Source organism: Somniosus microcephalus, chromosome 3 (genome assembly GCF_052327205.1).
Source record: "Somniosus microcephalus isolate GS21.2 chromosome 3, FLI_Smic_1.0, whole genome shotgun sequence".
Lineage (NCBI taxonomy): Eukaryota > Metazoa > Chordata > Chondrichthyes > Squaliformes > Somniosidae > Somniosus > Somniosus microcephalus.
In genome coordinates, this window is record NC_140989.1 from 160,666,058 (window position 1) to 160,680,333 (window position 14,276).

At 47.4% G+C, this 14,276-nt stretch overlaps 1 protein-coding gene across 12 annotated transcripts in view; it reads left to right on the plus strand.

Moving 5' to 3' along the window:
- Window positions 1–14,276, plus strand: part of syne1b (spectrin repeat containing, nuclear envelope 1b) — an 834,787-nt gene that overhangs the window by 145,734 nt on the left and 674,777 nt on the right. For 10 of the 12 annotated variants that reach the window (XM_085981815.1, XM_085981811.1, XM_085981814.1 and 7 more), the window contains exons 3-8: window positions 1,666–1,761; window positions 4,786–4,869; window positions 7,933–7,953; window positions 9,718–9,810; window positions 9,918–10,096; window positions 12,404–12,600. In XM_085981815.1, the coding sequence (XP_085837941.1) occupies window positions 1,666–1,761; window positions 4,786–4,869; window positions 7,933–7,953; window positions 9,718–9,810; window positions 9,918–10,096; window positions 12,404–12,600 (670 nt within the window). The remainder of the gene's footprint in view (window positions 1–1,665; window positions 1,762–4,785; window positions 4,870–7,932; window positions 7,954–9,717; window positions 9,811–9,917; window positions 10,097–12,403; window positions 12,601–14,276) is intronic. The other 2 variants (XM_085981809.1, XM_085981819.1) reach the window with 1 other exon arrangement.

Genomic DNA, 14,276 nt, shown 5'->3' on the forward strand with positions numbered 1-14,276 from the left:
GAGGAAGGCCTGCAGTACCGCAGCGCGCCATGCTGCAGCGTGTGGCGCTGCGGCACGTTGCGCTGCGATAATCAGCTTCAGCGCCCTAAGAGGGACGCGGAGCGCCTCGAGCCTCGCCCCGTGTCCCTCTTGGGGCGCTCAAGCTGAATTTCCGGCGATCGCTGCTGCTCCGATCGCAGCACAAAATCTGGCGCCCAGGCGAGCTTGGCGCCCCGTTTGCGGCTCCACCCAATTTCTCCCCCAAGGAGTTGGCTCCCAGGATTACAGGCAGCCAGAGTACAACCAAAACAACGTCAGCTCCAGAGTTTATATTTTAAAGTGGCCTAACAAGACTGGCCCGAGGAGAAATGCCCATCTCTTGTTGATTACCCTGGGACCAGGACCGCGCGGTTCCTGTGGATGGTACCATTCTCTCCCTCAATGGGTAGCACTTGTGTCTCTGAGCCAGAAGGTTGTGGGTTCAAGTCCCTCTCCAGAGGCTTGAGCACAAAATCCAGTCTGACACTCCAGGGCAGTACAGGGCACCATCTAGCATTGTCGGTGGTGCTGGGTCAATTGAAATTTGTTGGGTAAGTGTGTCAACGGGTATGGAGCAAAGGCCTGTAAATGGAGTTGCACCATGATCTAACTGAATGGTGCAACAGGCTTGAAGGGCTGAATGGCCTGGATCTGTTCCTATGTTCCTATTCCTGATTGGCAGCTCTGTAGATAGGGTAAGTGTAGCATGTTTTTCGCATAAACTAGTTGGCCTTTGTCGCCATGTTGTCACTTGGGTGGATGTAAACGATAGATTCCATGAGGTTGTCTCTCTCACGTTAGAGCATTTCATTAAGGACACAAGTTGTTTAAAGTTCTGCAGAACACTACAAAAGGTAGCTGGATTTTTATTGTTTTGTAAAAGATGTTGGGTGATTGCATGAAGTATTACAATCTAGTAAAATCTGCTCTTTTTGCTCATTCACTGTTTAGTTTCACTTCTGATTATACCTGATGTAATAGTTTATAGCCCGAGAGATACAGTCTGTCAGAATGTTATTTCTCTGTCAGTTACTTGACAAGGACAGTACAAGGCATCTAGAAATAATTTACAGTGAGTTAATCAGCAGCGCGTGGGGTTTTTTGTTCAACTTGGGCATCTATCTCTCAGATTACTTCATCGTAAGGCCATGTTTGGTTTATAGGAACTTTGGGGTTGACTTTCCTTTGCTCAAGCCACAAGAGAAAGTATCTGGAAAGTGACTCTTAACAACATTAAAGCTCCGCACTGCAATTTCTCATTTAAAATTAGATTCCAGGAGCACTTTGATGTAAAAAGACTACTGAGCACTTGGTTTTAGTACAAAACAAGGCTTTAATCAACTGTTTCACAACCATGAGATTCTAGTTTACATCACTAGTTCCTGGTTACAAAAACGTCCTGGGCAAGCTGGGCCCTTGCCCGAGTATTTATACTCCTTGGACGGCGCCACCAGCTGGCCGCCCAGTGTTATTTCATGAGTCATTTCTTCATGAATGATAAGATTCATGACACACTTCATAAACTGTGATCGTTATTCCAGCGAGGCATTGTCTGTTTTCAAAGATGATCTTGAACTGTAGAAAGGCTTGGAAGTTAAGCAATCCCGATCGCACAGAGATTAAATGTTTCTCTCTCTTGTGTTTCAGCGCAATCCCCCAATTATAGTCAATGATCTATTTGAAGATATCAAGGATGGAGCGATGCTACTTGCCCTGTTGGAGGTTCTATCTGGACAGAAACTGGTGAGTTTATCAGTTTAAATCAGCCCAGAAACTGGTGGTCTCCCCTCTCCCCTTCCCTGATGGGTCAGTGAACAGGTGAGGACTAGTATCAGTGCTAAAGCAGCTGATCTAAGCTGGGACCATGATACGAATATTACAGTTCGTCTTAGCACCCCTGGATTAGGAAGAGAAAACTTAAAATCATAGGGGGCTAAATTCATTTGATTTGTGCCTCCCGTTAGCGCCCTAAGAGGGCGGTAATGGGGCGCAAATCAAGTAATGCCCGGGCGCGGCGCTGCCAATGCCTCCCGCGAAATTCAATGGGAGGTTAGCGGCGGCGCTAACTGTTAGTGCCACGCGGTGCTGCGCCACCGGCGATGACATCATCGCCGTGCACAGCGCCCCGCTCGCGCCCCGGCTGTAATATTGGGTGGCACCCCCCCGACTTACCGCCGGACGCTATGCCCGCCGGGGTCAGGGGGCCTTACCTGCGGCTGGGGTGGCACTAGTTAAAGGGGAGATGGCGGGCGGCCATTTTTGTTGCTGGCTGCCTGCTAGCACCTGCCCCATTGCTGTCCCCGGCTCCAGTGAAGCCCCCGCCGCGGGCTGCCGGCTGCTCTCCGTGAGCCCGACACTCTTCTTGAGTGCCGGGCTCGTTTGCCGGCACTCCCGATCCCTGGTGGCACAGCTGGGTGCCGAGATGCGCAGTGCAAGGCCCCTCCTCTTTAATAAGGAGAGGAAGGCCTGCGGTACCGTGGCACGTTGTGCCGCGATATTGGCTCGCAGTGCCCCAAGAGGGACACGGGGCGCTTCCAGTAATGCCCCTTCTCCCTCTCGCGGTGCTACCTGGGAAAATCAGCCATGGGGGCGCTACCCAATTTTTACTCCATAGACTCTTACAGCTCAGAAGGAGGCCATTTGGCCCATCATGCCTGTGCCGGTTCTTTGAAAGAGCTATCCAATTTAGTTCCACACCCCTGCTCTTTCCCCACAGCCCTGCAAACTTTTCCTTATCAAGTATTTATCCAATTCCCTTTTGAAAGTTACTATTGAATCTGCTTTCACCACCCTTTCTGGCAGAGCATTCCAGATCATAACAACTCGCTACATAAAAGAATTTCTCCTCATCTCATAGAGTCATAGAGTAATACAACACGGATAGAGGCCCTTCGGCCCATCGTGTTCTCTGGTTACCGACTCTCCTGCCAATGGAAAGAGTATCGCCCCAACTACTCCGTCAAAACCCTTCATCATTTTGAACACCTCTATTAAATCTCCCCTAAATCTTCTCTGCTCTAAGCAGAGCAATCCCAGCTTCTCTAGTTGCTCCACATAAATGAATTCCTTCATCCCTGGTACCATTCTAGTAAATCTCCTCTGCACCCTCTCCAAGGCCTTGACATCCTTCCTACAGTGTGGTGCCCAGAATTGGACACAATACTTCAGCTGAGGCCTAACCAGTGATTTATAAAGGTTTAGCATCACTTCTTTGCTTTTGAGCTCTATGCCTATTAATAAAGCCAAGGATCCCATATGCTTTTTTAAACCAGCCTTCTATATTTGCCTTGTCACCATCAAAGAATTATGTATGTGAACCCCCAGGTCTCTCTGTACTTGAACCCCCTTTAAAATTGTACCAAGGTTCCTACCCTTGCTAGGCTTCCAATAATCACCGTTGAAAGTGTTTGTGTGGATGCTAAGATGAAGACATGGTCGGGTTTGGCTGCAGTGCACTCCATGGTCAGACAGCCACTGGACACTCATTACCAAAGCTCACACATAAGGATCGCCACTTGGGTGAGGTAGCTGGTTCTCACAAAACTGGACCCCAGTAAGGAGCAGACATCCTTGGGAAGGGTGATGAGAGGATGGGAGAGAAGATGCATTACAGTCTCAGTCTTGGCTGCTGATGGCTCTCTTAACTTCTGAGGGAGTGCAAGCTGTAGATTTGGGGCTACAGAACTATCGCTGACCTATGAGCCCAGCTCCCACTGGGACTGCATAATGCAACGGGTCACCTTTGATCTCATGATCATCTGATGGTTGAGTCACAGTCTCATATGGCGCTGCTGTCCGACTTCTTAAAAGATTCAATCTCTGGTTGTGGGCATCGCTGGCAAGGCCAGTATTTATCGTCTATGCGTTGTTACCTTTGAGAAGGTGGTGGTGAGCCTTCTTCTTGAACCGCTGCAGTCCATGTGGTGAAGGTACTCCCATAGTGCTGTTAGGTAGGGAGTTCCAGGATGGTGACCCAGCGACGATGAAGGAACATTGAAATATGCCCAAATTAGGATGATGTGTGACTTGGAGGGGAACTTGGAGGTGGTGGTGTTCCCATACACCTGCTGCCATTGTCCTTCTAGGTGGTGGAGGGCGTGGGTTTGGGAGGTGCTGCCGAAGAAGCCTTGGTGAGTTGCTGTAGTGCACCTTGTAGATGGTACACACTGCAGCCATGGTACGTCGGTGGTGGAGGGAGTGAATGTTTAAGGTGATGGATGGGGTGCCAATCAAGTGGACTGCTTTATCCTGGATAGTTTTGAGCTTCTTGAGTATTGTTGGAGCTGCACTCATCCAGGCAAGTGGAGAGTTTTCTGTCACACTCCTGACTTGTGCTGTGTATGTGGTAGGGAGGCTTTGGGGAGTCAGGAGGTGAGACACTTGCCGCAGAATTCCCAGACTCTGACCTGCTCTTCTAGCCGTGTTATTCATGGGGTTTGGCCAATTGAGATTCTGGTCAATGGTGACACTCAGGATATTGATGGTGGGGGATTCGGCGATGGTAATGCCATTGAATGTCAAGGGGAAGTAGTTAGCCTTTCTACTGTGTAATGGGGGGGATGGGGGATTAGGGAGAACTGGTGAGTGCTACTCCTTCCTGAAGGGCCTCACTGTCCCTGGAGTTTGCAGAGGCGAAGAGAAAGGCCAGAGCCTCTTTGAAGTTATTTATCAAAATATTTAAACACACAGCTTGCAACTTAAGTATTTTGATGCAACAGTTTTGGGGGAAAAGTGTATTTATGATTAATTTGCGTTCTATTTTTGCAGCCTGGTGAACAGGGCCGTAAGTTAAAGCGCATCCATTGGGTGAACAACATCGGAACAGCTTTAAAATTTCTCGAGGGCAGACGGGTAAGTGGGAATATTAGCTCTGTGTCCTTCTGGCGTGTTGCATCTCTGTGCGAAATCCTTCTCTTCAGGTCAGTGTTTCAGTGATCACACTTACATCCAGTCGGGACTAAGCAAGCACTCATCCAAATCGGAAGTATTCCTCAAAATGGTCTTGTAATAAGCTATAGGGACCAGAAGGTCATGGGTTCAATTCCCAGTCTGTGCTGCTGTTAGTTTTGATGCTACAATTAGCCTCAGCTTTTGTGGTGAAGACAAATCAGGCCAGGAGTCTGGCCGCTGTGCGCTGTTTACTAACCCCTGCTGGAGTGTGTGTACGTTGAGTGAGAACAGCGTCGTGCTTGGCTGTTGATGCCCTACAGTACAGCAACTTGATACTCACTGGCCAAGCTTGCATGTGAAGAATGAGAGCCCCTTTAAAGAGGCAGTGTCACAATCAAAGCCCAGCCTTTGAACCATGATTAGCACTAGCTCCCGTGATACTCCTCTGATGGTTTTGAATATTTAGGTTTCAACACTAAACTCACGGAACCCTCTGATGTCATTGGGGGAACTGAGGAGCAGGTAGCTCAACCCATTAGTGCGAGAGAGTGGATTATTGCATGTGGTTGAAGTGACTGCGTGCGCTGGTTTAAACCTTTGAACCGTACAAGCTTATACCACAGTAAGAGGCCATACGGCCCATTGTGACTGAACCCTGCTCTCCCACCATAGCACTGTATCCTACTCTGCTTCAAATGCTTATCTACTCTTCATTTAAAAAGATGCAATGGTCTCTGCCTCAACCAATCCCTGCGGCAAAGCATTCCTTGCTCCAACAACCCTCTCTGTAAAGAAATTTCTCCTGACCTCCCTCCTCACTCTCTCAGTGACGGTTTTAAATGGATGATTCCTCATCAATGACTCGCCAACCAGAGGAAATAGTCTTTCCCTATTCACCCTATGAAAACCCATCATGATTTTAAAAACCTCTAGTAAAATTTCTTGCCATTCTCTGCTCCAGTGGAAATAGTCCCAGTACCTCAAGTCTCTCCTCATAGCTATAGTTTCCCATCTCTGGCACCATCCTGCTTTCAATGACTGTTGGCTAGAACTTTCCGGAGGGCTGCTGTGTGACAGGGTGGGAACCGCTGCCCACCAATCTGCCCCAGTGTTGACCCTGTCCCAAGTCCCAGGGATGAGGTCATTAACATAAAAAGGTGGGCACCCATGTCAGTTATAGGGATGGGGGTCTGGAATGTCGAGCGGTGTCTGTAGGGTTGGGCCGCCCTGGCCAAATTGGCCGAAGAATGAATTTTGTTCTGTTCTGAACTCATCCTTGGTGCAGTTGCTGATTTCCTAACGTCAATCTCTGTGATCGAGTCCCAAAGGGAACAACAGTGCGTGCCCCACTCACTCAGCGAGAGCAGGTGGAAGGAGTGTTCTCCCCACCCTGTTGGAATTCCGTATTTGGGATCTGCCCCAAATTCGACTCTCGCCTGCCCAGATTCCCACACCTGGAACAACTGGGGATTTGGGTGATTGTATCTCCACTGGTGTTGATTTGCCACCTCACGCTATCTGGCGTAGTGTGACCTTGAAGGCAGTTTCCTTGGTAACGTTATTGGTGCTGGCTGCATAGAATAAAATGTGCAAAAATCAACAGAAATAGACTGGAGTAAATAACAAAGGAATGTTAACGGTAGCTCTTTGTTACTATTTGGAAATAAATACAGGTCTGACTAATTACTTGTTATAATTACATCAAGAATTTAAGATTATAGCAAAAGCAAAAGTACTGTGGATGCTGGAAATCTGAAATAAAAACAGAAAATGCTGATCATCGACCTGAAACATTAACTCTCTTCCTCTCTCCACAGATGCTGCCTGACCTGCTGAGTACTTCCAGCATTTTCTGTTTTAATTTAAGATTATATATTTGACTATGAAAATTTTAAAGGAGTTATCTATATAAACTTCCGGTTATTATTACAATCAGACATTGCGTGCGGCTGTTGTAGTATGGTATGAATGAACACAAATCCAGGGGCATAGGGCATGGCTGATGTGGTCAATGGAAAATTGACACTTGTGCTGAAGTGACACTTTTCCAAGGCTGGGAAAGAGGGAGTTCTTGCATTGTGACTCGATGTAGTCTAGGTCCTGGTACAGCAAAACCAAAGCAAACTCCCTGGGGTGCTCTCCATTTTATGCTTAACGTCTTCACATTTTATACTTAAGGTCAGAATGATACCGGGGCTTAGAGGGTTAACTTATGAGGACAGGTTGCATAAACTTGGCTCGTGTTCCCTTGTGTTTAGAAGATTGAAGGGTGATCTGATCGAGGTGTTTAAAATGATAAAAGAATTTGATAGGGTAGCTACAGAGAAACTATTTCCTCTGGTGGGAGAAATCAGAACAAGGGGGTGTAAGCTTAAAATTAGACCCAGGCCATTTAGGAGTGAAATCAGGAAGCACGTTTTCACACAATGGGTAGTGAAAATCTGGAACTCTCTCCCCCAAAAGGCTGTGGATGCTGTGGGTTAATTGGAGCTTTCAAAACTGAGATCAATAGATTTTTATTAGGTAAGGGTGTCAAGGGATATGGAGCTAAGATAAATGGTGTTGAGGTACAGATCAGCCATGATCTTATTGAATGGCAGGGCAGGCTCAAGGGGCTGAATGGCCTCCTCCTCTTCCTATGTTCTGCCGTTGGCCTCCTGCAGGCTAATGCACTTAAAGCAAACAGGTTAAGGCCTGAGTTCAAATCTCAGACAGAGGAATGTCATAAGAAGCCTTTAAGTGTTCGTGAGCTGATCTCGCTGACAGGAAGCTATAAACTAAAAACAGAGTGAGCTGGCTCTTGTAAAGTGAAAGGCTTGCGTTGCGAGCTGACAGGAGTGCTGTGGAGCTCACTAATCTGATTGTGAAATTACATTTAAGACATAGAACACGTAAATAATTAGGACAGAATTGGATGGATCAGCTGACAATTTGTCTTTTGCATTGCATGAAGAGAGAGTGGAGCGCTGTGACTAACCAATTGCAAATTCTCTTTAATTCCTTTCTCATGCTGCCACATACCAGTCCCTATACAGAGGATCGCCGGTCAGTGATTTCAACATCGACTGTCATTCAATCTTATTTTACAACTTTGTTGTGCTTCTGTTACTTTCTTATTGTTATTTTATACTCTCCACCTATGGGACAACATCGAGAAAAATTCATTTCTTTCCCTGCTCTTGGCCTAAAGGAGTTTCCCCCTGTGTAATGTTTCCTCAATGGAAATATAGATACTTACCCTGAAATTCAGCATGAATTCTTCACCACCCACACCCCACACTCTGGAATTCCCTTCTCAACCCCTCTGCCTCTCCCCTCGCTCTCCTCCTTTAAGGCGCACCTTTAAAAACCCACCTCTTTGACCAAGCTTTTGGCCACTCTTGCTAACTTTGGCTCGGTGTCCTTTTTTCTGATTATGCCTCTGTGAAGCGCTTTGGGACGTTTTTCTATGTTAAAGGCGCTGTATAAATGCATGGCTGTTGTATTGCTGCGTGCTATTACAGAGAGAGCTTCCTTCAACATCTCTCCTGGTGTAGGCGCCTTGCCAACTCCTACTCACTGAAACCTTCCTCGTTTGTTGCAGATGCCACAAAACGTTCTAGGACACAGCGCACTGGATTTGTTTTGTATCTGCATTTTTCTGTGTTTTTATTCTGTTGATTGGAAGTAGGGGCTGGAAGGCTGGATTCTGTTGGGAAGATGGGATGTTGGAAGATATGTATTTTAAAAATAGTGGGTAAATAGAAAGAAGGAACTTGCGTTTATAGAACTTGCATTTATATAGCACCTTTTACAACCTCAGGATGCCCCAAAGCGCTTTACAGCCAATGAAGCACTTTTGAAGTGAAGTCACTGTTGTAATGTAGGAAACGCGGCAGCCAATTTGCACATGGCAAGATCCCACAAACAGCAATAAGATAACGACCGGATAATCTGCTTTGATGATGTTGGTTGAGAGGTGTCAGCTGTGACTCAGTTGGTAGCACACTCGCCTCCAAGTCAGAAGGTTGTGGGTTCATAGTCCCACTCCAGGGACTTGAGCACATAAAGCTAGGCTGACACTCCAGTGCAGTGCTGAGGGAGTGCTGCACTGTCGGACGTGCTGTCTTTCGGATGAGATGTTAAACCGAGGCCCTGTCTGCTCTCTCAGGTGGACGTAAAAAATCCCATGGCACTATTTCGAAGAAGGCCAAGGGAATTATCCCTGGTGTCCTGGCCAATATTTATCCTTCAACCAACATAACAAAAACAGATTATCTGGTCATTATCACATTGCTGTTTGTGGGAGCTTGCTGTGTGCAAATTGGCTGCCGCGTTTCCCACATTACAACAGTGACTACACTTCAAAAAGTACTTCATTGGCTATAAAGTGCTTTGAGACGTCTGGTGGTCGTGAAAGACGCTGTATAAATGCAAGTCTTTCTTTCTTTCTAAATATTGTCCAGGACATCAGGGAGATCGCCCCTGCTCGTCTTCGAATAGTGCCATGGGATCTTTTACATCCACCTGAGAGGGCAGACTGCACTTCATTGTGAAGCACTTTGGGATGTCCTGAGGTTGTGAAAGGTGCTATATAAATGCCGGTTGTTTCATTCTATTTCCCTATGATAGACTGGGAAAGAGGGCTATTTCCTACTTCCATACAGTTCACTAGTATGTGAAGAAACTAATGCCAAGAGTTTGCAGGTGTGGATAAGAGTTTGAAAAGACTGAAGTTCTGAGATTATCATGCCGTAAAGTGTGCCAATAATTTGGGGATTTGTGAGGCACGCAAAGGGATCTTGCAAACGAGCTGTGCTTTTCTTACAGATTAAACTGGTCAACATCAATTCCACCGACATCGCTGATGGACGACCATCTATTGTGCTTGGTTTGATGTGGACCATAATTTTGTACTTCCAGGTGACCCTCTGCACCAGTTATTTTACACCATCTCATTTACAATTATGCAGCAAACAGTGTATTCTGCTACGGCCTCCATTTTCATTGGTTTGTCTTCTAACGCGCAGATCGAGGAGCTGACCAGTAATCTGACGCTGCTCTCCTCGCTGTCCAGCAGCACCTCCTCCGTGGACAGTGTGGCCAACTCCGAAACTGGGAGCCCCCCATCCAAGAGAAAGGTCGTCACTAAATTTAAGGGCAGTGCCAAGAAGGCTCTCCTGAAATGGGTGCATTACACCACAGGAAAGTGAGTTCCACTTCAAACTTCCTATCAGTAAATGAGTGTCAGGCATGTATTGAATTATCATTTGTTTTCCACCATTTTGTATTGATGTTTTTGTGTGTGTGTGTCTCTCTCTCCCCGGGCCGTGCAACATTGCCTGACTCATTTGCTTCCCGGCTTCTCTCAGTAGCGCTCAGTGCCTGGTGTGGGGAGGTACATGGAGTGGGGTGGAGTGGGTGTGGGGGGGTGTGACCTTCCTTCCAGTTTTCCCTCCCTTCTTTTCCGTGGAAAGTGCTTTGTCTCTACCTCTCCTCTCCCATCCAGAAAATGGAGACGCCACGATCAGCGTGTGGGAATAGCGATCGTAAACCCTCTGCTATCTCTTCACGCCAACCCTTGCTCGCAGCTGTGACCAAGAAACAAAGGCGAGATTACTTCAGTTCCAACTAGATTTAAGATCGAAGTCACCCTTTCCTTACTAATATACAAGCTGAAAGTCAGATGTGACTCCGCAGGATCAGGCCGCGTTGATTGATTTGGAAATTGGAATAACCTTTCCTAGGTGTTCATTGAATTGTACGTGAGCAAGGCATTCAGAGGTTCTTGGAGAGGAGACGTTATGTGAACAGCTGCTCATCAGCATTCCAGACATTAGTTAGGAAACACTTGTACACACAAAGGGTGGTAGAAGTTTGGAACGCTCTTCCGCAAACAGCAGTTGATGCTGGGTCAAATGCTAATTTTAAACCTGAGATTGATCGATTTTTGTTAACCAAAAGTATTGATGGATATGGGGCCAAGGCGGGTAGATGGCGTTAGGTCACAGATCAGCCATGTTTTCATCGGATGGCGGAACAGGCTCGGAGGCTGAATTCCTATATTCCTATGTCCCTAGTTGGGTATCAGTGTCTTTTTTCACAGATGATTGACAGTCTGATTTTTTGGTCTGTATTCTCCCATGGGCTTCAGTTCTGACCAGATGTCCGAACTCCATGGTTGAAAGCATCGCGCATGTACAACTTTGCATCTGTGTGACAAACAGGACCGTTTTATCCAAAAGTCACGTCACTTGCCTAATCCTGTGAGAAATGAGTTCTAAAAGGGTATTCTAACCCTTTATGGACTGATTCTAATTTTATTGTTTCAGTACTGATTCAGTATCTTGCTGTGACTTTTGCCTTCTGTGTATTACTTAACCCCTAAATAAACCTGACCGTATACTTTTAGCCCGTAAGCATTTAACCTGTCAGTCTGGTATTTTTCTGAGTTTTGATAGAGACAGGAGGAGGTGCTGGGAATCCATCTATAGTGCACAATATGCTACAATTGGGGGCTAACCTTTCAACTTGGGCATGTTGTCCCATTTGTGATAGGTATAAGAGTGCAGACTCCAGATCACAGGAGACTCGATCAGCTGTGAACGCCAGGTGTGGGAGGGGGAAAGCCCGAGCCAGAACTTCAACATCAATGTGCTCACTTGTGTGCACATGCCGTCATTGGCCTTTTTAGCATCAGGTTGCAAGCACTTGGTATGAAACTGCTCCCATTTGGATATTTACTTCAGTGGTTCTTCCTAATTGCTAACAGACGAGCAATTAAATTTGACGTAGAATAGAACTGGTGGAACTCCCACTGCATTGGCGGCTGTGATTGAGTCGGAGGGCAGGAGCTGCAGAGGGTGACCCTGTTGCGGGCACGGTGCCTTGTTTTTGGGATTCAATCTTAGGTTGGAGGGAGAAGAGCAAGAAATCGGGGAATGAGTGACGCCTCCGTAACACTGTATGTCCTGATCCACCCTGGAACGGCAGAGAGGCCCAAGGTTGCTCCCTCTGAGGTTCCCCAAGACCCTTCCCAGGTCTGAAGAGAAAGAAAGGCGCCTCAGCCTCCAATGGGAGTCATCCTGGTCCCTCATGAAAGGTTTTCAATCCCCTCTGGAGTGCCAGGGCTGGCCCACGAACTCCACCAATGCATGCCCCCTTGACGCGAGGAGGGTGGGCGGAAGATAGCCTGTGGTCCTTCCCCTGCCACTGGAAAATGGCTGGATGGAAAATACGGGAAGGAATCATGGTAGAACCGGGCCCCGCTGCAAATTCTGGCTGATCCACCCCCTCTCCCCCTTTGATCCGGGCTGGAAATCCGGTCCCTATAAATCTGCAGAGAGACGGACTTTGTTGTAAACAGCGACTCGTGGAGGTTTTCCCCTACTCTTTGACCCCTGCCCTCTGCCCATGCCCTCTGCCCCCTGCCCCATGCGAGGTTCCACCTCTTGTGTTTTACTATAATGCGGCTGCAGTTACGAATTCTTACCAGCACGCGCTGTCTCTTCTGAAGGCGTACAGGCATTGAAGTGAAGGATTTCGGGCAGAGCTGGAGGAACGGATTCGCCTTTCATTCAGTTATTCACGCCATCCGTCCAGACTTGACAGACTTGGAAAAGGTCAGGAGCCGGTCAAACAGGGAAAACCTGGAGAGCGCTTTCGCCATCGCTGAAACGCAACTCGGAATTCCAAGGCTCCTGGATCCTGAAGGTATCTGACACTGGCCGTTGGTTAGTTTTCAAGTCATATTAATGTCATTTTGACAGTGTTATTGGTGTGGGATAGCCCTGACATTCCATGGGGATTTAGGAAGGACGTGGAGGCTTTGGGGAGGGTACAGAAGAGATTTACTAGAATGTTTCCAGGGATGAGAGATTACAGTTATGTGGAAGAAGATGGGGTTGTTCTCCTTAGAGCAGAGAAGGCTAAGAGGAGATTTGTTAGAGGTGTTCAAAATCATGAAGGGTTGAGATAGAGTAAATAAAGAGAAACTGTTTCCAATGGCTGAAGGGTCGGTAACCAGAGGGAACAAATTTAAGGTGATTGGCTTTGGAATGCACTGCCTGATAGGGGGGTGGAACCAGATTCAATAGTAGCCTTCAAAAGGGAATTGGATAAATGCTTGTAGGAGAATAAATTGCAGGGATATGGGGAAAGAGCAGGGGAGTGGGACTAACTGGATCGCTCTTTGAAAGAGCCAACGCAGACTCGATGGGCCGAATGACCTCCTCTGTGCTGTAGTATTCTATGATTCTACGATTCCCCGATCTCCCGCTGCAGCTCCAGCGTCACTCTAGGGGGTTTCCGGACCGAGTCGGAGTCAGTAACTGGGGGAATTCCCTGCAGAATTTCAGGGCCCTTAATTTTATTCAAGGAGATAAACACATGGTCAGTGCCAGTACTGGGGGAGGGAGGTTGTTAAACAACTGTGGGAGCGTAAATTCCAAGCAAAATTCAGGGCAGCCGGGAGGAGTGGCAGCCCCGATGTCATCGACCCTGCCCCGAGCAATGCCGGTTTCAGAGGGAGATGCCGGCCGCCCCCTTTACCAGTGTTCCAGGCTAGAGGGGTAGCCCTGCGACTCTAACTGGACATTCTCCTTTTCAGTGCAGCCAAACAACGCAATCCCATGGGAGATGATGAGAGGAGGCCTTCTGTTGTCATTCCCGCGTCATCTGCATGCTATTTAGGTGTTTCCGCATGTTTCAGGAAGGAGCTTCTTGCCCCTGCCCAGAAGATGCCAAGGGATCGGTGTCAGGAACGAGCAGCATGGGCCTCTGCTCCTACTCCTCCCCCTAAAGCACCAGCAGGCGGCACACATGAGCCAATCACCCATCACCCCTGTGCTCGCTGACCTACACTGTCTCCTATAGAAGAAGATAGGAGCAAGAGTAGGCCATTCGGCCCCTCAAGCCCGCTCCGCCATTTAATGAGATCATGGCTGATCATCCAAATTCAGTACCCTGTCCCTGCTTTCTCCCACTATCCCTTGATCCCTTTAGCCTCAAGAAATATATCCAACTCCTCTTGAATATATTTAATGAATTGGCCTCAACTGCCCTGTGTGGCAGAGAATTCCACTAGTCACTGCCTGCCACTCGGAAAAAGATCCGTTTATTCCAACTCTTTGCTTCCTGTCTGCCAACCAGTACTTTACCCCCAATCCCATGTGCTTTAACTTTACATGCTAATCTCTTATGTGGGACCTTATCGAAAGCCTTCTGAAAGTCCAAATACACCACATCCACTGGTTCTCCCTTATCTATTCCACCAGTTGCATCCTCAAAAAATTCCAGTAGATTAGTCAAGCATGATTTACCTTTTGTACATCCATGTTGACTTTGTCCGATCCTGTCACTGTTTTCCAAGTGCTCTGCTATTACATCTT